Below are 25,484 nucleotides of genomic sequence, written 5' to 3' on the forward strand. Positions count from 1 at the left end.
TACTATTATCACTCACTATCACTGCTGAACAAATCCCAGCCAGAAAACCTCATTAATATTTCTTCTCAATATATTTCTACTCCTGTTATATCTCGATCTAATCTGGACATTAATGCCTTTCTCATTAATGTCAGATCTTCAGCCAGGTATGCTTTTTTTATATCTGACAAAACTGAGATGTTGAAACCCCAGTGTGCCTGCCTGACAGACCTGGTTAAACGAATTGTCTGGTCCAGAAATAATTAATTGACTTCCCCCTGGTTATAAAATTTACCATGCGATCAGAACCTCAAAACGTGGTGGTGGTGTTGCCCGTATTCTTCAGGACCATCTGCATTGCACCTGTAAGCCTTCCATCTCTCTTAAATCTATAGAGTATTTATCTGTTCATTGTTCTTTTGAGAACAACTATTCCTTTAATCTGTCCATTGTTCATCGATACCCTGGTTCCGATTCCAATTGGTTGGATGAAATGCTGGAGCTTAGCTCGACCCTGACGCTGGTGTCTTCAATGTCTGGGCCGATTCCCCAAAACAGAATACTTGTTGGTTGGGTCGGAGACCAAATTTGACAATGTGGCAAAATCATTAACAGTCAGTGGAACTTCTCCCCTATTTGTAAATAGGACTAAGAGTCTGGGTCTTGTGCTGGACAATTATTTGTCATTTCTGCTTCCAAATAAAACAAGCAGTAAAAACGTGCATGTTCCACCTACAGAGAGTTAAAAAGATTCAACCGTTCTGAATGCCTTCGTAACATTTGACAACACCCTTCATGTGGGCCTGCCTCGGTGTCAAATCAGACTGCTCCAGGGCATTCGGCATGCCTCAGCTCTGGTTGATCCCGTCGATCCAATTTCCCAAATTTTACTGTATTTACATTGGCTTCCAGTTGAGCTTTGTGCACAATTCAAATTACTGTGCCTAATTTACAACGCACACTATGAACAACTTCCTCATTATCTGACTGAGCAATTGCAGGTTTATAATCATACTAGGAGTCTGAGGTCCTTGCACATCATTTAAACAAAAACGTTTTGGAGCTTGCGCTTTTCCGGTTCGTGGCCCACAAATTTGGAATGCTCTGCCTGTAGAACCTCTGAAATTCTCTCTTTCAGGAAAAAACTAAAAACACTTTTCACAAGATATGCTAATTCAGTCAGGAGAATCTATTGTCAGATGTTTTGATACTGATATTTCATGCTGTGTGTTGGTTTTTTGTATATGTATGTGTGCTGTTTTCTGTATATGTATATATTCAAGTCTGGTACAGCGCTCTGAAACCACTTGTGTTCTGTTGCACTCTATAATATTTTTTAATTTAACAATTATTGTTACATAATATTGTGGTGCTGGCTTTGGTTTCTCAGTTGACAGACTCAGACTTGGAGGCTTGCATGGAGCATTCAGACTTTAGATTATGAATATAACCTAGCAGCAGACTGATGCATGCTACAGATGTGATCCTTTTATATTCCAACAGTAGTTATTGAAATTATTACAATGTCATTTTGTTGCACTGGCACCAAATATATCTTTTAACCATTCCATACAGTTTACCACGCAAATGGAATTATTCACCCAACTATAACCCAACTGACCAAATCTGAAGAATAATCTTGGTTAAATAACAACCGTGTAATCTCAGTGTTGCTTTTACCTTTTAACAATCTCCTTTTCAAGGGTCATGCATTTACTGCATTCTACTTTCTCCTGTTCCTGCCAAAAGCTCTTTCAGGTTTAACATCTGGCTTCCTGTGCATTACCTGATATGCTGTATGTACAGTATTACCTTTTCTTGTTAGTGTAGTTGTTCTTTCGGTATGGTTCGTTTCACCATTGGCATGTCATCACTACTGAACTATCACTATGCAGGTGCTTGCAATGTAACAGTTATGAGAACTGCGTATGCAACTTTTATAAATGTCCTTATTTACCCAAAAGCTAGTGATCTTATCTTTAATGTATTTACTGTATTACAGTAGCTGGACAATAGTAGTACTGCAATGAACTATGGCAGTTTATCTGAACATAGTAAATACAGCTATGGCCAAAGGTTTTGCATCACCCTGTGGAATTAACTAATATTGCTTCATAAAGTCGAATGAAACCTGCTGAATAGTGTTACTTTAACATGTTGAATTACATACCGCTTTGCAGTATTCTAACATGAAATACTGTACTCCTATAATGACTTCTGGTAGACTTTTGAGATATCATTATGTAGTTTCTTCGATTACTTGATGTTAAAAGAAAGATCATCAGCAAGCACACTATGAAGCTGCCAGCCCGTGGGAGAACTGGGGCTGGTTTTCTAAATGGATCCGATCCCGGATCCGGGCTCAGGTCTTGATCTTGATCCTAGTTGTGTTGTACTATACGGATCAGTGCTCAATCTGAGCTCAAATCCTGAGCTCAAACATGATCAGTAGGATCAGAACTTGATCCCACTTTTGAAAAATGGAGGAACTAAATGGAATTTGCTTTATTCGAAATCGTCAGACACGTATAGGTCAGGATTTTAAAGATAGGCAAAACCCTCAAGGTTTTTGGCGAGGAAGAAGTAACAAGATGGTACAGGTTAACACCGGCTACCATAATTAACAAACAAGGTCTGAGCCTGTTTCGATCTTGCTTCAGGCAAAGATCAGAGTGGGATCAGAGCTTCATTGAACATTTTATAAATGGAGAAATTAAATGTTTTTAGTTTTGAACAAAGGAATAAACAAAATAATGTAATTCTTCCATTTAAAACTTGGCTCTGATCCTGCTCTATGGTTGATGGTTGCAAATTAAACCAGTGAAACTAATATATATTAAACAACGGAAATGTTTGACAGACACCATCATAATATGTAAAGGAAACTCTTTTTACCATTGTTAAAGTAATCTTTAAATAAGCGCATTGTATTTTAGATAATTGGTGTGGTTTCACACAAATATTTCCCTCAGATTATTATATGAAAACGGAGATACTTTAACATTTTAGAAAACATTAACGTTATCTAAGTAACGGTGCATTTAAAAGTAGACATAAATACTATATTAAGAAAATATCGTTTTATAGAAACGAGACTCTATGTTTAGATTTTTAACTACTGGCGCCTTGGGCCACTGAGCTTATGTTTTTACTAGCCCGGATGCAATTTTATCTGGCCCAATATATTTATATATTTTTTCATGGTGGTTTTTATTTTCAGTATGTTTCTAACTGTGTATGGTAACTAAAGAGAGCCCACGTCTCAAAGGAAATCGGCTAAACTAAGCCTTTCAATATATGTTACTTCAGCCATTAAACATGTTTATAGCAAGTACTAAAAGAAGTACAGTAATCCAAACTTGGGTAACACTGAAATTAGAAAGGTAATTTAACGTTATGATGAATAAAGACATACTAAATGTTAAGCACAACAACGCAGTGACTATAAGAAAAGGCAAGATACTTGGAGTTGGAAAGGAGCTATTTTTTTAACTCTGGACTGCAGTTTAATGTAAAACATCTACTGTTGACTTTCTGTGAATGGATGGAGTAACGGCAACATTTGCACTGACCATTAAAAGTACAACCAGGTGTCCTTGTTTTGAATTATTTACAGGTTATTCACTAAACAAAGTAACTTGACTTTGATTCATCTGATGATATATATGATAGGTGTTATCTTATTCTGAATACACTACAGCAAAAATTATAATTTGGTGGTTTGCGCAATATTGTGCTACTGTTGCTTTAATTGGAAGAGATACGCGCTGCGACGTTGCTGCTCATTGAGTTCAGTGTATTTTAATTCAGTAAACAAAAGAAAAAACTTGTGCCTAAGGAAATAGGGTACAGAGCGAAGAAATCTCATCTTGGACATTGTTTGAACACTTTGTGAACCCGGCTAAACTTTACTGGTTTACACTGTTATGCTGTCTGCTTGTGCACACGCATTTGCTGCCTTGGTAGTGTATAGGACCAGAGTTCGGGTAATTGAATACACAAAAATGTTGCACCCTGTGTATACAATTAGAAAACTATTCAAAATTCCCATACCTAATTCGTAACAATAAACACTATTAAAACAACATTCATAATACAAAATAATAACAATCGTAGTTACAGCGTTGTCGCTTGTGCAGCCTCTCCCAAGTCAGCGCCAGTCTTGCTGAGTGATACCAGCGGGTCCTGGAAAGATTGTGAATGGCATTTATGACCTGAACACAAAGGATCCCAAATCAAAAAGTTAGACAATTCGATTGCATATCTGGGTATCCATCGGGGCATCTTGCTGTGAGACTGGATATGATGTACAGTGGCTTGCGAAAGTATTGACCCCCCTTGGCATTTTTCCTATTTTATTGCCTTACAACCTGGAATTAAAATTGATTTTTTGGGGGTTTGTATCATTTAATTTACACAACATGCTTACCACTTTGAAGATGCAAAATATTTTTTATTGTGAAACAAACAAGAAATAAGACAAAAAAACAGAAAACTTGAGCGTGCATAAGTATTCACCATTCAAGAATTTCCCTGTATTTAGCGCCATCCATCATTCCTTCAATTCTGACCAGTTTCCCAGTCCCTGCCGATGAAAAACATCCCCACAGCATGATGCTGCCATTACCATGCTTCACTGTGGGGATGGTGTTCTCAGGGTGATGAGAGGTGTTGGGTTTGCGCCAGACATAGCGTTTTCCTTGATGGCCAAAAAGCTCAATTTTAGTCTCATCTGACCAGAGTGCCACCTTCCATATGTTTGGGGAGTCTCCCACATGCCTTTTGGCGAACACCAAACGTGTTTGCTTATTTTTTTCTTTAAGCAATGGCTTTTTTCTGGCCACTCTTCCGTAAAGCCCAGCTCTGTGGAGTGTACGGCTTAAAGTGGTCCTATGGACAGATACTCCAATCTGCGCTGTGGAGCTTTGCAGCTCCTTCAGGGTTATCTTTGGTCTCTTTGTTGCCTCTGATTAATGCCCTCCTTGCCTGGTCCGTGAGTTTTGGTGGGCGGACCTCTCTTGCCAGGTTTGTTGTGGTGCCATATTCTTTCCATTTTTTAATAATGGCTTTAATGGTGCTCCATGGGATGTTCAAAGTTTTGGATATTTTTTTATAACCCAACCCTGATCTGTACTTTTCCACAGCTTTGTCCCTGACCTGTTTGGAGAGCTCCTTGGTCTTCATGGTGCCGCTTGCCTGGTGGTGCCCCTTGCTTAGTGGTGTTGCAGACTCTGGGGCCTTTCAGAACAGGGGTATATATGCTGAGATCATGTGACAGATCATGTGACACTTAGATTGCACACAGGTGGACTTTATTGAACTAATTATGTGACTTCTGAAGGTAATTGGTTTCACCAGATCTTATTTAGAGGCTTAATAGCAAAGGGGGTGAATACATATGCACGCACCACTTTTCCGTTCTTTATTTTGTAGAATTTTTTGAAACAGGTTATTTTTTTCATTTCACTTCACCAATTTGGACTATTTTGTGTATGTCCATTACATGAAATCCAAATAAAAATCAATTTTAATTCCAGGTTGTAAGGCAACAAAATAGGAAAAATGCCAAAGGGAGTCAATACTTTCGCAAGCCACTGTAAATGGAATGTTGAATTTGCAACAAATAAAGCTGCTGCTTTATCTGTAAGTCTGGGAAATTGATGCCAAACAAGGCAAAACGTTACATTTTTTTCTGTCATGATGAAGCTTCCACTCTAAATGTTCATCTTTATTTTTTCATAATTACATTTTTTATGATTTAATGATTTCAGCGCTTTCCTTTTGGCTTATTGGTTGCTTGGTTGTGTTTAAACCTGATTTGTAAAGGATTTGCCGCGGGAACGAGTCAGATTCTGACTGTACAACAAATATGACGCGTGGCGGGAAAGTTAGGACTAGTTCGTAGTTATGTTTTTAAAAAAAAGGTTTGTAAATTAATTTTCAGCTTTTTGACACACTGGCCCGTTTTCCTGGATTCATGAAACGGAAGCCATGTGCACTATACTAGTTAACTATACTAGTTAACTTACAAAGTTTATACTAGTTAAATGTAACCGGCCCAGTCGGGCCTGTGGTGCTTCATAACTACCTGCCAAACAGCGCTCTCTACCGGCCCCGGGCCACCGGGCCATGGTTAATGTCGAACCCTGTAGAAAACAGGCCAATAATATATCATGGCCTAATACAGTAGCCTAGTACTGACTGAGTGACGAAGCCTCATAACTAAATATTATTACACACGTTTTGTGTGTTGGCAAAGTCATACTGCCGTTATCATTTTATTGATTTACAATTAAATCATTGGTTTAATCAGATTGAACAATGTTAGTTTTTTTTTTCTTTTGTAATGTTTTGGTCAGTTCCCTTTTTTCTCTTAATGAGCTTACCTTCTCTGACAGCCTCAATCTCCTCAATCTAGTGGCAGCTATCATTATACCTTTATTCAATTTGCTCAAAATATGTTGAGAATTTGCCCTGAACCGATGCTGCAGCTAGCTGTTTGTGTGTTGGGTGGCTAACTTACCGTTGTAAAGAATACAGCATTGTGAGTGTATCCATCAAAAAATTCACATGACCGTGAACGGTAACATTTGTTATAAACTTTTTAGAAGTTACAAAAAAAAAAAAAAAACCACCAGATGGTAACGTACTCAGTCTGTTTATAGAAGCTTTGGATTTTTTAATTATAAATGTAGTAGTTGCTTTTAATAGGTTCCAGTATGGATGGGATTTATATTGTTTAAAATTAAATGTACTTGATATTCTGACATTTAGAATCTTTAAACGCTGCGCCATGAATATTCGCTTCACATTGGTCAGTTTCCCTAGTTACGGCATGCGCAGCACCAGAATCGGATCAAAAAATCAGATCAGTGGAGCCTGCTCATGTTTTGTTTTTCTTGCCTCGATCCTAAAATTTCAATCCTTGTCTCAATCAGAAACTTTTGGCCATAGCTGTACATTCATTGTAGATCAATTTATTTATTTTATTTACAACATAAAATCAAGGAAACCACTGATGATATGTTCCAACTGTAGTAGCAAAATGCTGTGCTACTGTTAAGCTTCAAATAGTTGCATTTTGCTTTACAAACTCCGTGGTAAGCATTGCTGTCATTCATTTCCTTTGACATTGCCTTGCTAACACTAAGAGGGTGGGTCTTTGAGAAGAGCTCACTGGGTCTATTGCAAACAAGGTGCTGTGGTTGTCAGCAACAATAACTGCTATGTAACTTTATAAATAAGTGCTATTTCTAAAACAAGATCATACGTTGTGCCATGCAGCTGAGAGGAAAGGTGTAAAGATTTTAAATCCTTGTCTTTGAACAGTTGGAAGAAAGAGGTCTTTTGATGTGGCAGGTGAGGATGGAAGCAAAATCATAGTTATATATTTCATATATGAGACATAAAGTGTACTTTTGCTTTAGAGCACTAAGCTTTAAATGTATCTTAAATAATTTTTAATGTCTGTTTTTATTACTTTATCTGATCTAGGCTATTGTTGGCTTCATTAACAATAGTCTAGAACATTTTTATGATTACTGAATCATTTTTAACCAATAAATACTGTAACTCCATAAGTTAAAGCTTTGCAAATAGTTCAATGTTTTATTTACCATGAAGTAACCCAGGAAATAAATATGTGTAGGGTACAGCAATGTGCAGTCCTATCTTATTCCTTTCTTACAGTGGTTTCTGGCTGATTGTATGTGTCAGCTGTCTCCAGAGACATTAGGGAAAATGTGGAAATGACTGGAAATGTGCCCTGGTGTGCTGCTGTTTTGTCTGTCGGTAATCATGGGAATGGCATCGCATAAATGGTGCTTCTCACGCTGATGTTCACAAAGCAGTAAGAGTGCCTAGTGAAAACAGCATCACTGGCCACAAAGACCCTTGTTGTGATTTCTCACTTTCACTTGAATGGGGAATCCCTATCTAGAGAAAGAGGACAACCTGGAGCAGAAATGTAGATGGAACAACATAAAAACAGTATTGTTTTTAGTTTTATAGTGGTGAACTAATTTAGTGTTCTGTAAACATTTGCAATGCACAGATTATATTTTTTATATTTATTATAATTGCATATTAAAAATAGTACCACATTTTGGATTACATTGTCTCACAGTTGAAATACAGTATTTTTCCACGAGTAGTTAGTCGAGGCATAATAATAAGATAATTACTGTAAGTGACAAATTGTTTTGACTTGAAGGAAGCTCATTGTGTTTAGTTTTAGTGACATTTAGGCCTGCATGGCATACCATTTCTTTTTACCTTACACATTTTAACTACATGCAAATTCCATTATGATTCATTGACATACTTTTGAAAGTGTTTATTCTTCTTCTTTGCAACATACTGTACAATACTCTTTGTACCCATTTTTGTTTTGTATTTTGGTATTAAATCAAACTCTGTGCCATTTGATTGGTGATGCATGCACTGTAATTACTGTGGTAGAAGTGGTTGTTTGTGGTTAAGCTAAGGAGCCCAAGTTTTTCGTCTAGACATTATAACTTTACAGTTTTAGGAATTAAGTCTGCTATTTAATAGGCAGGGTTGTGATTTACTAAGCATTTTTCAGTGCCATTCTTTGTTTTGGATCCACTTGAAAAAACGTAATGTGTTTTTGACATTTTTATCTGGTTTAATTTAAGGATATGTTATGGTAATTATTCAGTCAGCTTTTCAGAATACAGCTTAACTGTTACTATTTTAAGGACCAGGTAATACAATTTACTGGGAAAACATGTATTTCACGTACAAATACACTGCATTAGGTGTTTGTTATGATCTGCTGTTTGAAACATTATGGCCTTCACCTCAGTCTACAATTAACTTGCCTTTACTGGACCAGTGATATTTATTACTAAACAAAGTTAGTGACTTGGAAAGACTCTGTACGTACACACACACACACACATACATACAGAGGAATTTGAATTACATTCCAGGTACGTATACAAAAGATATGGGAGACGAATGAAATATGCCCTATCTGTGTCATTACTAAAAAAGGCAGTTGTACATCCAGCTGCCAAGCAATGATGTGTCTGTGCTATGCTATTCATGTCAGGTTTTGGTGTGGTATTGAGACTGTACTAAAATTAAGGTCCACTACAGTTTGTCCGGAGGCTATAGATATGACGTGCAGTGAAGACCGAGGCCAGCCTATTTAATTGCAATTTTACAATATGTTTTTCCGTTTTGTTGTGAACAATAATGATGTTGAAATCCCATAGTCCATTGACCAGAATAGGAAGAGCTCAAAGGCCTCATTGATTTGTTAAACAGTGAGCACAAGCATGTATAATGAAGACAGAAGAAGAGAATGCCAGCATTTTGCTCAGTATCTGTGTGTCATTTGGCCAATACAGAGGCATTTGCTGTGCCCAAAAGTAGAATGAGAAAGTCATGGTAATTGCCGTACCAGAAAAATGTCTGTTTATTAATCTTACAGTACAGCGCTAAGTTGACTGCTTGATGTATAGAGACCCTACATTTATTTTTATAAACGTTAATAGTTTTGAAAGAACTGCAGTTGTGCAACTTTTTAGTTATTCCAGCTGTAGTTTTGGCCTGTTGCCCCCATTGTTTGTCTTTCTGTGTTTTATAAAAGGATGAATTGTCATAATATTCAGTTGGGTATGTACAGTGAAAGCCACTAGAGAACAGACAAGCGATCTGATCACTTCATGTATAGAATAGTTACTACGCCATCAGTTAGAAAGTGGAAAAACATGACTGCACCTTAACCTAGCTGAAGAAGTTTATTCCATCTTTATTTTGAATAGTTGTACCACATTGTGAGCTTTATGAGTAGGCCTGTGCTCCAAACCACACGGCTGAAGGTGAGGATGAAATCTCCACCAGCAGTGACAGCCAAGCAATGTAACAGAAAAAGTGGTATTTTAGCTTTGAGAAATACTTAAAAATAAATGAAGCAGGGCGTGATGTCAGCAAGTAAACACCCCTGCTAGGCATGTGGGTAGAGGATTCAAGAGCTGACATACTGCAGTGTGAAGCACAGTGTGCTGATGTTACTCTCCTTTCTCTTGGTTTTTCAGCTTAAAATGACCAGTGAGTTGATCCTTGGCAAGTAAATGGCGTCCAAAGTGAGAGATGCTGTAGTCTGGTACCAGAAGAAGGTAAGTTTATTATGCTTTACAATGTGTTTCAGTTTTCTTGCTTTCTTTGTGTTTACTCTAGATTTTTGGAATTGACATTCAGTGTGGCACTGCAGTTATTGCTTCATGCTCGCCCAGGGTAGGCAGCCACACTAAAAGAAAGATACTGAGACTGGTGGAGTTTTCCTCGTATGAAATTGCATTTTAAGAGATTTCTAGCATTATGTTTTGTCCTGTGTCTGCATTGGAGAATTCCTGGTTGGTTCTAAAACAGGCTTTATTATTATTATTATTATTATTATTATTATTATTATTATTATTATTATTAAATAATAAAAATAAATACATTTATTTATTTATTTAAATACATGTTGATATCTGACAGGATTCCTTCAGTTAATATCTACTGGTATTTTTAATACCTTGAAAGAGTATTAGTGTAGTATGAATGTCTTTTGTTAAAATGCAGACAAGTTACCACATTCAATTAAACCGTAGTTGGTTTTGAATAATTACACTCCTGGATATTAGTCAAAGCAACCAAAGTAAATCATATATTTTATAAATGTTGATAAAGTGCATTATGTTTCACTGAAGCATGCTCACATCAGATAACTAAGTTTCCACTGGCCAGCCTGCCATAGATTGGGCGTATGTGTTTGTGTAAACGCTTTGAAGCACACAGTTTATTAGAGCAGTTTGTGATATTTTCTTCCATTAGCAGTTGAAGATGCTGTCCTGGGATTTTCTATAGTACAGTGGTGTTATAACATCTGTGGAGGAATAAGAATAATTGAAAGAAGCTGTTTTCACACCATCTTTAACTTTCAATGAACAGTGCCTGATGGTGAAACATCTTTCCCTTTGACACCACTACAGCAAAATAGAGGCTTTTAGAACTTCTATATTGAAATGTATGATGTCATAAATGACTTTCAAAGTTTCCAAGAAACATAGGTGTGACCTGTACAGTTTGTGATATTGGCATAAACATGTTCAGGATAAAAAGAGCATTTCTGCACACCAGTTAGAATGTGAATGGTGGTTGCTTAGTCTTCTGTACCAGGCAACTGCAGCATTCCAGCAGGGCAAGTTATGATAAGAAAGAATCAAGCTCCTAAACCTAGACCATACTTGTTTTGTCATAGTTTTTTTTTTTTTTTTTTTTTTTTTTGTTATGGGGAGGATATTTCTCAAATACAAATGGAGTGGAACCTTAAAAGCTGAATGTTGTTGCTGTAGCTGGGGAAAACATTTATTTAGGATTAAGAAACAATTGTCAACTTTAGACCCTAGTCAAAAACCTTTAACTCATTTATTTTTATTTTAGAATTAATATCATATAGTCCCTTCTCATGCTATATAGTATAAAAGATGAAAATTACATAAATACAAACCCATAAACCTATAACTATGGGTGGTGAAGTGTGAAGAATAGCATTACAAAGGGGAATCAATATATTGAAAACTGATACTCCATTTTTAATATATCGAGATTGGGGGAATTTTTTATTGTCTGAGCTTATAAACTGTTGGCACGTGACCTCTAGGTAGCCTTGCAAGAATACAATAGGTGACAAGAAATCAACCAACTGGTTTAGAATGTGGGTCTGCTTTTGTATGATGTGTAGCACACAGTAGCAGAAGTACAGGAGAAAAGATGTGTCTAATTGTCAAATAATAGTAAAAAAAAAACCCAAAAAACATGACTTCATACAAGCACACAACATATGTAGGAGCACTTTTATACTATATATTGAAGTTTGGTCTGTCCCTTGTATCAATAAAGGTGTATTTTCTTTGGATATCATATTAAAATGGGATGACAAACTTAAATCTGCTGTGCTGCACATACTAGGTGTAGGCCTGTATTTATTACAGTTGTGGAATTCCTGTGGAGGCATACCCTAGCCTTGTGGAAACTGTGATCCCTCAGAGATCAATTCCAATCCCCTGACTTACCTCTCTGTGCATGACAGGAATAACATTGTCAAGACATGGTTACTATGGGAGATTGAATGCAGAGAGAATGCTTTGTCTTTAGCTGAATAATTCCAAAGAACTAATTAAAAAAAAAAAAAAAGTCTTTCCTGAGCCCCGGAAGGCTCTGCTGTAAGACTTTTCTTTCTGGGATAAATTTAATTAATATTTTTTGGAGACAGTTGCCCAGCTTGTGTTTACTTCTATGTAACAATTTACCTATGTAATAATAACCTTACAGTTACCTGCTGGGCGTCAGCTGAGTCTTACAGTGCAACTGTGCTGTTTTAGCGAATGGTTTTTGAGGCATCTATGCCTAACTGAGTTCCCCAGTTTGATGTATAATGGTTAAACCCACTCAGTGCTCTTCACTGAAAGACTGCAAGGGCAAGTACTATCAAAAGGCCAACAAACTGATGTGTTGATAAATGAGCATAACATACAAAAGCTGTGTTCTTCTTGTAGTCTGGTTAAACCTCAAATATATTTGAAAAATATATACATGCTTATGCAGAAATACAGAGATACAGTATGGAAAGAAAGAATTAAACAGAGGTAAGAAATGCCTCTTTCAGTGATTTGGTTGTTGGTTCTAGCAGCCAGTTCAAATAATTTATTTTTAAGACTGAAAAACCAAAGTGGTGTGTTGAACTCGCTGTTGCTGATTAAATTGCATAATGATCAAGAAGAGGAGACCATCTCTTGAGAATTTTGCCAAACTACAGATTTGATTTACATGGAAGACAGCACAGGATTCTAAAGAGATGAATGATGTCCCATCATATTTGGATGAGAAAAACCTATGAAATACATCTACTGTCTTACAAGAAACAGGATTCAGCAGTACAGCATTCAGTGCAAATCACAAGACAGATCTGTTCAGTGAATTGTCTCAAGCATACCATGTCACAGCTGTGTGCCCTAAGACGTCACCCTGTTTTCTTGGACTGTTAAAAAGAAGGATTAATTCAACTACTGTTGATGATTTTGGTATTACTAGACTGGGGATGCATGTAAGGACATTAAGAGAGTTGGCATGACAGACAATTTGCGTGTCTCAGTTCGGAATGATGATTGATGTACAGAAGCCTGTATTGTATATAATAGTGCAAATGCTCTGCCTGGAGTTAATATGCTTATAAAAAAAAATGTCTTGAAATTTGTCTAAAAAAAAAAAAAAAAACTGTGGTGACCTTGATTATACTGTATGTTCCCTCTCCAATAAAGTTAGCATACCATAAATATCCAACTCGTAAGTGGTTTCTTAGAACTGGAATTGCTTTTCTACTTCAAAGAATTAGGGATAGAAAGCTTAGAGAATCCGTCCCAAAGTATCAAATGTATGCCTTTAGACACACAGTGCATTATAACATTCTTAATTTGCAGCTGAATTAGTGTGACTCTGACAGATCGAATGATTCTTGGTGTTAGATCTCCCTCTTGACCTACGAGGCAGCTGCATAAAGGGAACAGAATACATTGGACTAATTGGCACGACAGTTTATTCCCAGGGTAAGGTGCAAGTCTGCCATCTAGAAAAACTACGATATACAAACTCAATGACCCAGATGGGAAACGGCGTGGATTGAAGGAGCGGATGCGCTCGTTTACCAAGGGGTCTTGGGTGACGTTCTAAAAAGTGAATGCAGTGATGTGATCTGTTCCTTTGTGAATGGTTAAAATAAATGACCAGAAGGAGAACCTGTGTTGTGAAACGTGAGTGTTTTGTTTGTTTTTTGTTTGTTGTTAATAATACTGTTTGTAATTATTTGGACAGCTAACACAATCCGGAGCTGTCGCCAAAGGCCAGAACTAAACCCATATCGGCAACAGTGGACTTTGTTTTCACTAAAGAACTGTATTCACCACAAGCACTAGAGCATGCACTGTGGACTAGTGTTTGTGTATGTGTTAGTGTGAGTGAACTAAAAACACAGGACTGTTACTATTTCGAGGACAGCCCGCGGGTTGCAAATAAGCAATACACACTGCTGTATTGCTTCATTACCTTTGTTATTATTTATTGTTGTTTTGCCATCAGGCCATTGAATTAAAAACAAAACAAAACCGCATTACACCTGGATTATAATTGTCTGTCTGTTCATTGATCACCTGCACCTGCACACTATTAACCACTTTGCCACAGACTCTCATTCTGTCACTCTTTTGGTGGACATGCATAAACTAATGATATCTATCGTTATTTAAGGAGCCTTTGAAAACAAGTATACGCAGGCCTGTAACATGTGTTTTGGACACAGTAATGTTTTTTTTTTTTTTGTTCCGTTTTTACTATGAGACAACTTTAATTTGCTTACGGTAGTTGCAGGATGTACTGTTGCAAAACATGCAGCCTTTTTGATTAACAATCTTCATGGCTTCTCAAAAACCCAAATGAAAAAAAGGTATTGATAGGCCTCTTGTATAGAACTTCCCTGCTAATTCTTTTAAGCCTCTGAAATATGGATATACTGTAGAATGACTGCATGGATAGGAAATTAGCATTGTATTGTGTAGGCAAAATATCCATGCTTCAAAACTAGGGCTTCCGGTTTTCGGCTTTTAACATTTTTTTTAAATCGGCAGGTACTTATGGACACTTACCTTCTGGACCAGGTAAAATTGGTTAAAGCAACTCTCCTACCACTGTTACACAATAGAAACTGGTAAAATCAGTATACATCAACAACTTAAACAGTATTGTAATATTAACAGTACTAACACCAAAACAAAAAAAAAACGTTATATTCACAGCTTGTGACACTAGAAGGTATTTACTCATCATCCTGCTCACATATGTAACAGATGGATTTACCAGTGAGCAGGAGGATGATGGGAAATGTAGTTCTGAGAGGTCCATGCAGGTACATGTGAAGCCATCTTGAAGCAGGGAACGCAATTTAAAAGTTTTAAAAAAATGTAAAAACAATACACGTGCCTTGCGTAAACTGTTGGAGCAACACATGGGAACATGAAACACAATAAAATAAAAAGGTAAAATAAAATGCTGAAGGTAATTGTACAGAGACTTCTCAAGGCTCCTTGACATGCATGTTTGATGGACTAATGAAAAATTAATTGTTTCCACTGCTGCCGGACAGCAGTTAGGGGATTGGAAAACACCTCAACCCTAGTTTAGTGTCAATGTCTTTGTCATACAATTCAAGGACAACTCCTTTGTGTATAAACAACTGAAATACCCTTATACCTGAGCACTCAAACACTCCCCTTTGGTAGTGGAAACATTTTTAATATAGACATGCATGTGGAGCTGGGAGTTTAGGTTACCTGGTCTGTGGTGTTTGGGCAACAAGAATACAAAATAATGCATACTGCTTTTAACAGCAGTCCTATCCACCCTTAACTTTTTACAACCACATGCTACTCATTATGCAATGCTTTTGTTTTGCTTTTTACAAATCTGGAAATCAATGCACTTAAGCACTCACCAGCCTCTCATACGCTAGCAGCATTGCTACCTAGGAAACGTCATTCTACACGTTTACAAACATTTCTACACGACTAATAGTAGTACAGGGCAGTAAACCTTCTTGTTCCTTTCTTTTTGTCTCCAGTACCTTTTTAAAATCTGTTTCAGCAGTTTACTTGTAAATGGTTATGGTCCTAATCTGAAAACCTAAGTACAAGAGATTTCTTTGTCCTTTTTTTAATCAACATGTTGATGGCTCAGTAGGAAGCCTGGGGTTAGCCAAAGGTAACATCTAGAAAGCTACTGTAGCCTCTCTTGAGATACTTACTTACTTACTTACTTACTTACTTACTTACTAATCCATCAGTCATTTGTACTATATGGGAGTGCTGTTCTATTTCTTTTAGTTATTAGTATTACATGATATGTATAACTACCTTTTAATATGAATCTGTGGAAAGCTGAGATATTCTGCAGACCCCTTCAAAATCAATTAATCAAACCAAGATATCATCATTGTTTCATCATACCCTTTGAGAATTGGAGAATTTTGAATGTTCTCCAGTCATAATCAAGTCATAATTATATCCAACCAGAATTATTTGTGGCTCTCAAGGGCATTATTATTATTCAACTGGTGTTCAGGGTTTAAAATGTTGAAATATTACCGTTGCTACATTAACTTTTCAATGCAGAGCAGACATAACAATTATAAAGCTAGGAATAGTTTTTTGGTTTTTTATAAATACCTTTTCTCAAAACACTAGCTTTGCGGTTCAAAAGGCATTTTCACAAATTCTAGGTGGAGCTAAAATAAACAAACGATTTAGACTCTCTGCTTTTGGGAAGTTTAAAAAAAAAAAAGCATAGGGTCATTCTGCATCAAATCATCCAAAATCCAGGCAAATCCCTGCCTCAAGATTTTGATTTTGGTTATATTTTGTATAGTGGGAGATACAGGTCAGGTATGAAACCAGGCCAAACACTGCACAGAAAGGCTTCAGGATGAAAGTATCGAAAATGGTGGCACCGTCTTTGAAGGGCCGAAACCCTTGTGGGACACGAGTTAACAAACTGACCTTTAGTGGGCTTATAGCTGAGGATTTGAAGGACTTGTGGTAAAATAATTGACTTGGTAATCTGTCTCCTTCACAGTTTAATAAATGTACAAACATGAACAACACGTATTTAAAAGATGGGACCATTTTTGATACTTTCATCCTGAAGCCTTTTTGTGGGGTCATAAAATCAGACAGTAAAGTAGGTAGACAGTAGCAGCGCTGCATACAAAAAGTCAGCTAATTTAAGAACACACCTAAGCAATTTGAAAGTGATATCTCTTCTAATTTAGAAGGAACACGCACTTCATCGTTCAGGAATTTGACAATTGGACAATTTTTCAATTTTAAGGCCCCCAGCAACACAGAAATACTAAAGTGGAGGTACTAATGCTTGAATTCTACAGAAGACCTACCTGGCTATCTGTACAGAAGCATTCATAGGGCTACTGACATTCTAAATATCATTTTTAGATCCTCAAAATCACTTGAAAATGAGATGTCTTTCAAGTTTGACTACCACCCATCCCACAAAAGGTGGTGCATCTCAGTAAATATTTGGCCTGGTTTCATAACTGACCTGTATCTTCCATTACACAAAATAGAAGCAAAATCAAAATGCTGAGATGGGAAGCTCTGGTTGAGTTGACACGGACTGACCCCATATCTCTTGCTTACACTTAGTTTTATAAGTAACATTCAAAGACTGAACTGTCCAATTAACTGAACCATGTCCTATATCCTTGTCTGTACCTGGGTGTCCTTTTTTCTAATTAAACATCCCATGAGGGGGATGTATTAGTGCAAGTCTTTTCACAAATCTATTTCACTTTTGGTTTAAACCAATCTATCTGATATGATTACAGCCCTATGCTTGTACTCCCTGGCATGCTTTGTTTTTGTTCACTGGAGTAAAACTTCAATTCCTGCCTTCCACAATTGAACCTGCAAAATAAAGACTGTGATCACAGGTAGTGTTTACGGATGTCAATCAATCAGGATTATCACCTGATTTAAATTAGTTTATTGACTATCTATTTATTTATTTATTTGTATATTTAGATTTTTTTTTTTTATCAAATTAAACCCAAATTATTTTACAGTGCAACATGCACATTTCGGACACTGATATAAATTCTTACACCAAAGTCTGACATTAGATTATTTTTACATTTAACTTGTTATTCATTATTTATAGCCAATGCAAACTCTGCGCATTTCTCACTTTTTTTTTGTACTTTTACCTGGTGAAAGTTTCCACTGTTTCTCTGCTGTGAACGGCTTACAACATGCATGGATGTCTGCCACTGGCATGCAGTTACATGTCTATGGCACTGCCTGAGAGAATTCTGAACCCTCACTTTCACTATTTATAGGCTGTGTGGTGGTGACAGAGATAGACAAAGGATTTACACAAGACTAGGTAGCGAATCTGCACAGTTAGTCAAATGGAAAACACATACGATCATTCATTCTGAGAAATTAATTCAGGCTTTCAAGATATCACTTCTGCTTGGGGATACATTTGAGGGTTCTTCATACATGATATAACAATAACTAAATGATTTGCAAAGTTATTGAAGGTTTTGATTGCATTGCGACTGCAGTTGAAATGTTTGTATAGCTTTACTTCTGATGAAAACAATGGACTCATGTTGTGCACCACTCACCTTTGCAATATTTTGAATGCATTTTTTTTTTATTAAGTAATAGACTTAGAGGTTGTTTTTATTGGCCTATACCCAACCAGGACAAGGCCAGTGTTTTTTGGCTGTAGTTGACAGTCTTCCTATCAAAGTTCACCAAAAATCAATTTTTTACAGTAGCATCATGGAAATTGTGTCATTTTTTTCCGAACACTGGGGAACATTGTAAAGTACTTCAAAAACCATACAAACTTTTAACTTTTTTTTATCTTAATATAAATAATATATAAATATATAAATACCATACACACACACACACACACACACACACACACTGAGCATCAAAAGAAACATATCGCTTATATTTGGCTAAAATTCACTTAATGTGATCGAAAAATAACTGTTTTAGAGCAGTTATGTTTACTTATGATTGTCGAGTGAACACGATCCTGGTCCTTACAGGGTTAAGGGGCCGTACATTTCAGTCAGAGGTGACTTTATAAAGTCCCAGTCTCATATTACCACAGAGGATTGTGCTATTTATACATATGAATTTATTCTGCAATTACAGAATAGGTCAAAGCGTCAATGTCAAAATGAAAAAGGAAATGTAATTCTAGATACGATTTTACCTTTCTTCAAGGCAATGTGGCCAACTGGCAAAAACAGGACTGTCAATGTCCTAAATAGGACTGTGCTGAAAACAGTTTTGAAGCTAAGTAGTTTTCACCCTCACTGTGTTGCTCTCCTGTAAATGCTATCAATCCATGAAAACCTACAGTGGCTCTCAAAAGTAACCTGAAATCATGTGAAACACCTTAACTGCACACAGGTGGACTCCATTCAACCAATTATGTGACTTCTAAAGACAATTGGTTGAACCAGAGCCTATTTAGGTGTGTCATAGCAAAGGGGGTGAATACTTATAAGAACATAAGAAAGTTTACAAACAAGAGGAGGCCATTCGGCCCATCTTGCTCGTTTGATTTTTAGTAGCTTATTGATCCCAAAATCTCATCAAGCAGCTTCTTGAAGGATCCCAGGGTGTCAGCTTCAACAACATTACTGGGGAGTTGATTCCAGACCCTCACAATTCTCTGTGTAAAAAAGTGCCTCCTATTTTCTGTTCTGAATGCCCCTTTGTCTAAACTCCATTTGTGACCCCTGGTCCCTGTTTCTTTTTTCAGGCTGAAAAAGTCCCTTGCGTCAACACTGTCAATACCTTTTAGAATTTTGAATGCTTGAATTAGATCGCCACGTAGTCTTCTTTGTTCAAGACTGAACAGATTCAATTCTTTTAGCCTGTCTGCATATGATATGCCTTTTAAACCCGGAATAATTCTGGTCGCTCTTCTTTGCACTCTTTCAGAGCAGCAATATCTTTTTGCAATCAATTATTTCCTGTTTTGTATTTGTAATTAATTTAGAACAATTTGTAGATTTTATTTTTCACTTTAACATTATGGACTTTTTGTGTTGAACAGTGGCGAAAACAACTAATTAAATCCATTTTGATTTCATGTTGTAACACAGTGAAATGTGGAAAAGTCCAAGGGGGGGTGAATACTTTTGTGAGCCACTGTACATTGCAAACAGAAGTGGCTGAAAGAAGTAATAGACAGGTGTTTTCTGTATCTTTCTTATTAAAACATCATGTCGCCTGTGCTGTTTAAGTGACTTTTAACATTCACAGGTTATCTTTATTCACTTGAACAACTGCTGTCAGTTGGCACCAAGTCACTGGTCACCTGTAAAGTTATAAAAAGCATACTCAAGTTGTAATTGATTTTTACTTTTTTTTTTTTTTTTTTTTTTTTTAACAAAAATATATGTTTCTTTTCTTGTGTTTTCCCAGATTGGGGCCTATGATCAACAGATATGGGAGAAATCAGTAGAACAAAGAGAAATCAAGGTAAATGATTCTGTGATTCTAGATTTTTTTTTTTTTTTCTTTTGGAGTTAACCTACATTGTTTTCATAATGCAGTATACTCGTTTTAGTCTATAATGATTTCCGTTCTTTTTGACATTTTATTAATCTTGTTATTTATTTGAGTTATTTCCTTGTTCAGATGATGTGGCTGTCCCCTCTGTTTTCTGTTTCCACTGCCCTGTATGAAAGCTGCATCAAGTTATCGTTTTTTGTTAGTAATTTTAATTTCCGATTAGTCATCTTATGCTTCCAGTTTGCTTTTCCTCCTCTCTGGTGCTGTCACTACTCTGTGCAGTTTATTAGACTGGTAAGTACTTGGAGATTTCTTTATGTGTTGTACACGCTTCAGTGTTTAGCTTGTGGGTTATGGTTTTTGGTCTGCTTTAATGGATTTTTATATCCCGTTTTACATGGACTATGTAGATGATACAATTAGAAATCATCAAGTCTGTTATCCATTATTTTCTTCATGTATTGTCTATACAGAGGATTTGCCCATTTTAGTATAATATTTCATACTTTGCAAGGGATAATTACAAAAGACTGCTATATTTATTCTTAACACATTAAAACACAATATTTACAGTGAGTGATCAAATATCTATGTGTTATTAGTATTTGAATAGTTCAACTGTAATGATTCACAGCATTTGGGGTTTTAAGTGATTCAAAGCTTCAGTTTGTTCATTCAAAGGACACATTGTATCTGCTGGATTTAAATGCTTCCACTGAACAATGGTGAAAACATCCAAAACAAACGGCTCAGTTGAATTTATGAATACGTCTTTGATTTCTTATCTATCATGTAAATAGTTCCATGAATTGGTCTAAGAAGTTAAGGGCTGGACAAAACCAGGTTTACAAATTTAAAACAAAACAAAAATATGGTGTAAGTTTTATTTATTTATTTATTAATATTTAAAAAAAACACACACACACAAAAAATGCGACAAATAAGTATACTCGGTAGCTACAGTAGTGAAATCCCATCCAAGCTGTTTATACAGTATGTTGTAGTGTATTGTTTTTCTCCCAAAAATTCTATGAAAAACATGTTTGTGCTGTTTTTTCAATGAATGAAAACAAAGTGATTGTTTAATTACTATTGTAGGAATGAAAACCATAACAATAGAACTCGTTTAGTGGAAATAGCTATTCTCTGTTGTAGATTTTATGGGTCAAACACTGCTATAAATTTTATATATTTTTAAGCAAACTTAGATCGTTAGTTTAAAATCCCCTGGTAGCGTACAAAGAGGTTTTGAAATACTCCAGGTAATAAACCACTGGTGGTGACTGAATGTCGGTCAGGTAGAAAACACCAATAACATTCATGTGATTCTAGTATCAATCAATCCTTATGAATTGCCGTTTACTTATGTTTATCTGAAATTTTTCACTGAGTTGGCGCTTATCCTTAGTCTAAAGAAAACACTGGCTTTGCTCAGCCCTTTCAGACAATGTAGGAATGACTTAATTTTTTTACAGCTATTTGAAATTATTGGGAACACATACATAACCCTTTGGCTGGAACTTACAGCATGTGTTTTTAGGCACGACTCAGGCAATATTTGAACTAAAAAAACAAACAAAAAAAAAACATAAATACTAATTATCTCTTTTGGCACGCTTGATACATACATTTTATCCAAAATTGGATATTTCACATGAATAATCTAGTCAATGAATCTCTGCTTATGAACAGGAAAGTTATTGAAGCACTATAAATAATCTGGTTCTCATGGGAACTGGCATATTGGAACTACTAGAAAGACCTTGTGGCGTATGTGAATACATAAGCAGTCTGAATACTAGAGATTTGTTCTTCTGATTCACTGTTATTTGAAATAATAACTATACTGGTCTGCAGTTTTTTTAATAATTTGTATTATATGAGTATTTACATAAAGAGATTCTATGGTGGCCTGTAGTCACATGTGGGCAATGCCATTTCTAAACCTGTTGTGCTACTGTATAGTCATATATAACTCATGAGCATTTAAAATAGCTTTTGTGTTTCATTTGGAAAATATATGGTAAATCTTATTCAGTTTGTTTTTCAATTTACATGTCATGCAAATAAAGTAAAGCCACAAACATTTTTGTATGCAAGTACGAGAGCCAATTTATTTTATTTATTTGAATAGCTTTATGCAATGCATATAGTTAAGTATTGCTTCAGGAATACAGTTAATGCTCGGCGCAGTTATGGTCACAAATACCAGTTGCTTCTAATCATCATGCACTTGAGAGCTTGTCATTTGTCAAAATAATGCACAGTCTGTCCTGATGTAAGCAGTCAATCCAACGTGTTTGGATCAGAAAAGGAGCACATGTTACAGTATTGTCCTACTGAGGGTCTTATTTTCTGAAGCATGTACAGCACAGGAGCAGAGCCACCTGCTGTTGCAATCAAACAGCTGTACTTTTAAAACTAAAAAAGAACTGCCCTGAAAGGCACATACTCCATGATAAAACAAGAAAGACATGCTCTTTAAGCTTTGTTTTCACAGTGTGCGATTTGTCAGATTTCCAGTGAAGGGGATAAAATACACAAACTACAAAACAGCAGGGAAGCCAATAGTAAACATAAATCATGTTGATACGCTCATGTGTCAACATCTGACACCATGTGAATACAGTTATTGTTGTTTAAATTATTATTACAGTATAATCACAACCTATATATATATATATATATATATATATATATATATATATATATATATATATATATATATATATATATATATTTATTTTAAAGCAGGACAAGTAATTGTACAAAACCTTGATAACTCCTGTAGTCAGTGTACATATTTTAAACTACCCTGACTTGCACCTGCTGTTCGAGATGTTATGATCAGTTACTAAACAACCGTTGCTAAACTTCAACAACAGGTAGCTATTCTTTTGAGATGGCTTCTGATACATAATAAGTGGGTTCAAAAGCCTTTCATTAGAAGGGGAGATATACAGAACAAAAGGGATAGTGCAGCTGTTTAGTCTCACATTTCTCTCTCATTCTCATTTCCTGTATCCTCCAAGCTCAACCCCCAATCAATGTATAATATTTCTGGTTGTTTCTCTTCATTTTTCTAACTTTACTGTTTTTAAAAGATTCAATGCTGGCCTATTTTTTTCAGCAGGAATGATTGTCTTTCTCCAAGCACTTTCAAGAACGGTGGGCATAGCAACTACGACGGCGTCAACATACTGACGTTTTAAAAACGTGTGTTCTGTTGAGTCTGATTGGCTGACTCCCCCAAAAAACAGTGTTGTCAGTGTATTTGCTGGTTCCCGTCCGCGGTGTGTAGGGAGAAGTGTTTGGAGAAAAACAATCGTATGCAGTTGCTAGAAAACGGTCCATAGAGGCCCTGAGAATCAGCAAGGCAGTACACTGCACAAGATGCAGTGAATGTATTTGGGCATTAACATCATCTGTATAAATGACATTTTCTGGCAGAAAGACATTAAGTGCAAAATTGAAAGTGCAGAGCCTGGGAATCCCCCCGGTCCCCTGTTAACTCACACCCTGTGTGTACAAAATATTTACATATAAAGCATGCATTCAATAGCTACCTACAGCTAATTATTTGTTAGCAATTTTACTTCCTTAAATGCCTCAGTCAATCACAAAACACTGCAGGTCCTCAGTGTAAAGGGCCAACACAGAATAGCCTACAGTGACAGCTGATTTAAAGGTTGATGCTAGCAGTGGTTATTGTTCTGCGTGATTTAGGCCTCCAGCTGCATTTTAGGTTCAGCTTTCTTCCAAAACTCGTGAAAACTGACCATAGAAAACTAATAGATACCTGTGGGGTTCGGATCTTTGTGCGATTTCTATATGCCCCTCAATAGTTGTCGACAACTTTTAGTTGTTTGTTGTCCAGGTCTAAGGGTGGAATGAGAGCTGTTGGTTATTAAATAAACAGAAATATCTAGAACAGCAAAAGACCATGCACAATCTAATGCCAACAATTTCAAGCTTTCTAATTAATGGGAAACACTAAGAGCTTTAGTTTTGTCTACAATATACAATATTCATAAGAGTGTGTACAATACCACTAAAATAGTGTTCCAGTTCATATTTGGTGTGATTTTGTTCAGTCCTAGACAATTTATGCACAGCTGACAGCTGGATAACAGTGCAATGTGTGTCACTCAGTGTGTTATAGTCTAACACGCATGGGTTTTCGGCCGAGTTAGTTGCCTCTTTTGACACAGTATAATCTCTGTTAACTTCTTACATTGTATTGCATGACTTTTTATGAAGTAATCCTCTATAACCTTGTTTAATGGTGGTGTTGTATTATTGTGATCTGTTTTCTAGGGCCTGAGGAGCAAGCCAAAAAAGACAGGACATGTGAAACCAGACCTCATAGATGTTGACCTTGTGAGAGGTGAGAATCAGATATGAGTCAGCTCAATTATGTTATCCCACCTTACAGTCATACCTTTGGGGAAACCAACTGAGAAATATTTCTCACTTATGTTGTTGCATACTGAAAATGAGAGGATAAATATGTATCTGAATCAAGTTACAATCCACAAATCTTAATGTTTCCTTAGTTTTTCTCTTCCAAATCAGATAATTGGCCTGATATTTTCTGACCTTGATCTAGAAGTAAAATGTGAAATGTTCCCCACAATCCATGTAAGTAACTGTAGTTTCCCTGTGTGGCAAAGACCTCCATGACTTAGTTTGTCAGATATGCAGCATGAAGAATAGACAAACTGGAGAAAACCATCATTTCAGCATACTGCTCCCTCGGTTCTTGTAGCTGCAGGAAATAAAGTAAAATGCTATTTCTTTTCAACACGGTCACATACACTCTGTAGCTGTAACAATTACACCTGAATACCATACGGCAGAGGCAAAGGTAGGAGTGATAAAGAGATTGTGTTACCACTTGCATATAGTAATTAGATAAATGTTTCTGTCCATCACTCAATTACAGTATTTTATCTTAGCTTTTATCTTATGGTTTGGAGAGCAGAAATGTTTTGTTAGACTACAAGAAATTACACCATGGAAAATTTAGGGTGAGATGAAGAAAAGTAATTCTAGGATGTGGAAATCAATCTGACTTCTGTTTTGTTTTTCTGCTAAATGTATCCTCACCTGAGGCTGTCAGTCTTTTATATTGCTTAACCAAAGGAAGAGATCCAGGCATAGACTCAGCAAGGAACGTGTCTTGAGGGATGTTAATCCAGTCAGACATTGGTACATTGACCACTTCAGGCAGATGTACCATTGGCTTGATTCAACATGAGCTATGACTTCCGAAGAAACGTCTTTATTTATATGGATATGTTTTGTTTTGCAGTTCCT

The 25,484-nt window shown here is 36.3% G+C and overlaps 1 protein-coding gene across 10 annotated transcripts in view; it reads left to right on the forward strand.

Annotated features, from left to right (window-relative positions):
* The window catches only part of LOC121319740 (protein PHTF2-like), a 64,583-nt gene that overhangs the window by 12,938 nt on the left and 26,161 nt on the right, over nt 1-25,484 (forward strand). For 6 of the 10 annotated variants that reach the window (XM_041257489.1, XM_041257492.1, XM_041257499.1 and 3 more), the window contains exons 2-5: nt 10,047-10,127; nt 20,076-20,132; nt 20,406-20,459; nt 24,483-24,552. In XM_041257489.1, coding sequence (XP_041113423.1) covers nt 10,083-10,127; nt 20,076-20,132; nt 20,406-20,459; nt 24,483-24,552 — 226 coding nt within the window. In that variant the 5' untranslated portion in view covers nt 10,047-10,082. The remainder of the gene's footprint in view (nt 1-10,046; nt 10,128-20,075; nt 20,133-20,405; nt 20,460-24,482; nt 24,553-25,484) is intronic. The other 4 variants (XM_041257493.1, XM_041257495.1, XM_041257497.1 and 1 more) reach the window with 2 other exon arrangements.

This window comes from Polyodon spathula, chromosome 8 (assembly GCF_017654505.1).
Source record: "Polyodon spathula isolate WHYD16114869_AA chromosome 8, ASM1765450v1, whole genome shotgun sequence".
NCBI lineage: Eukaryota > Metazoa > Chordata > Actinopteri > Acipenseriformes > Polyodontidae > Polyodon > Polyodon spathula.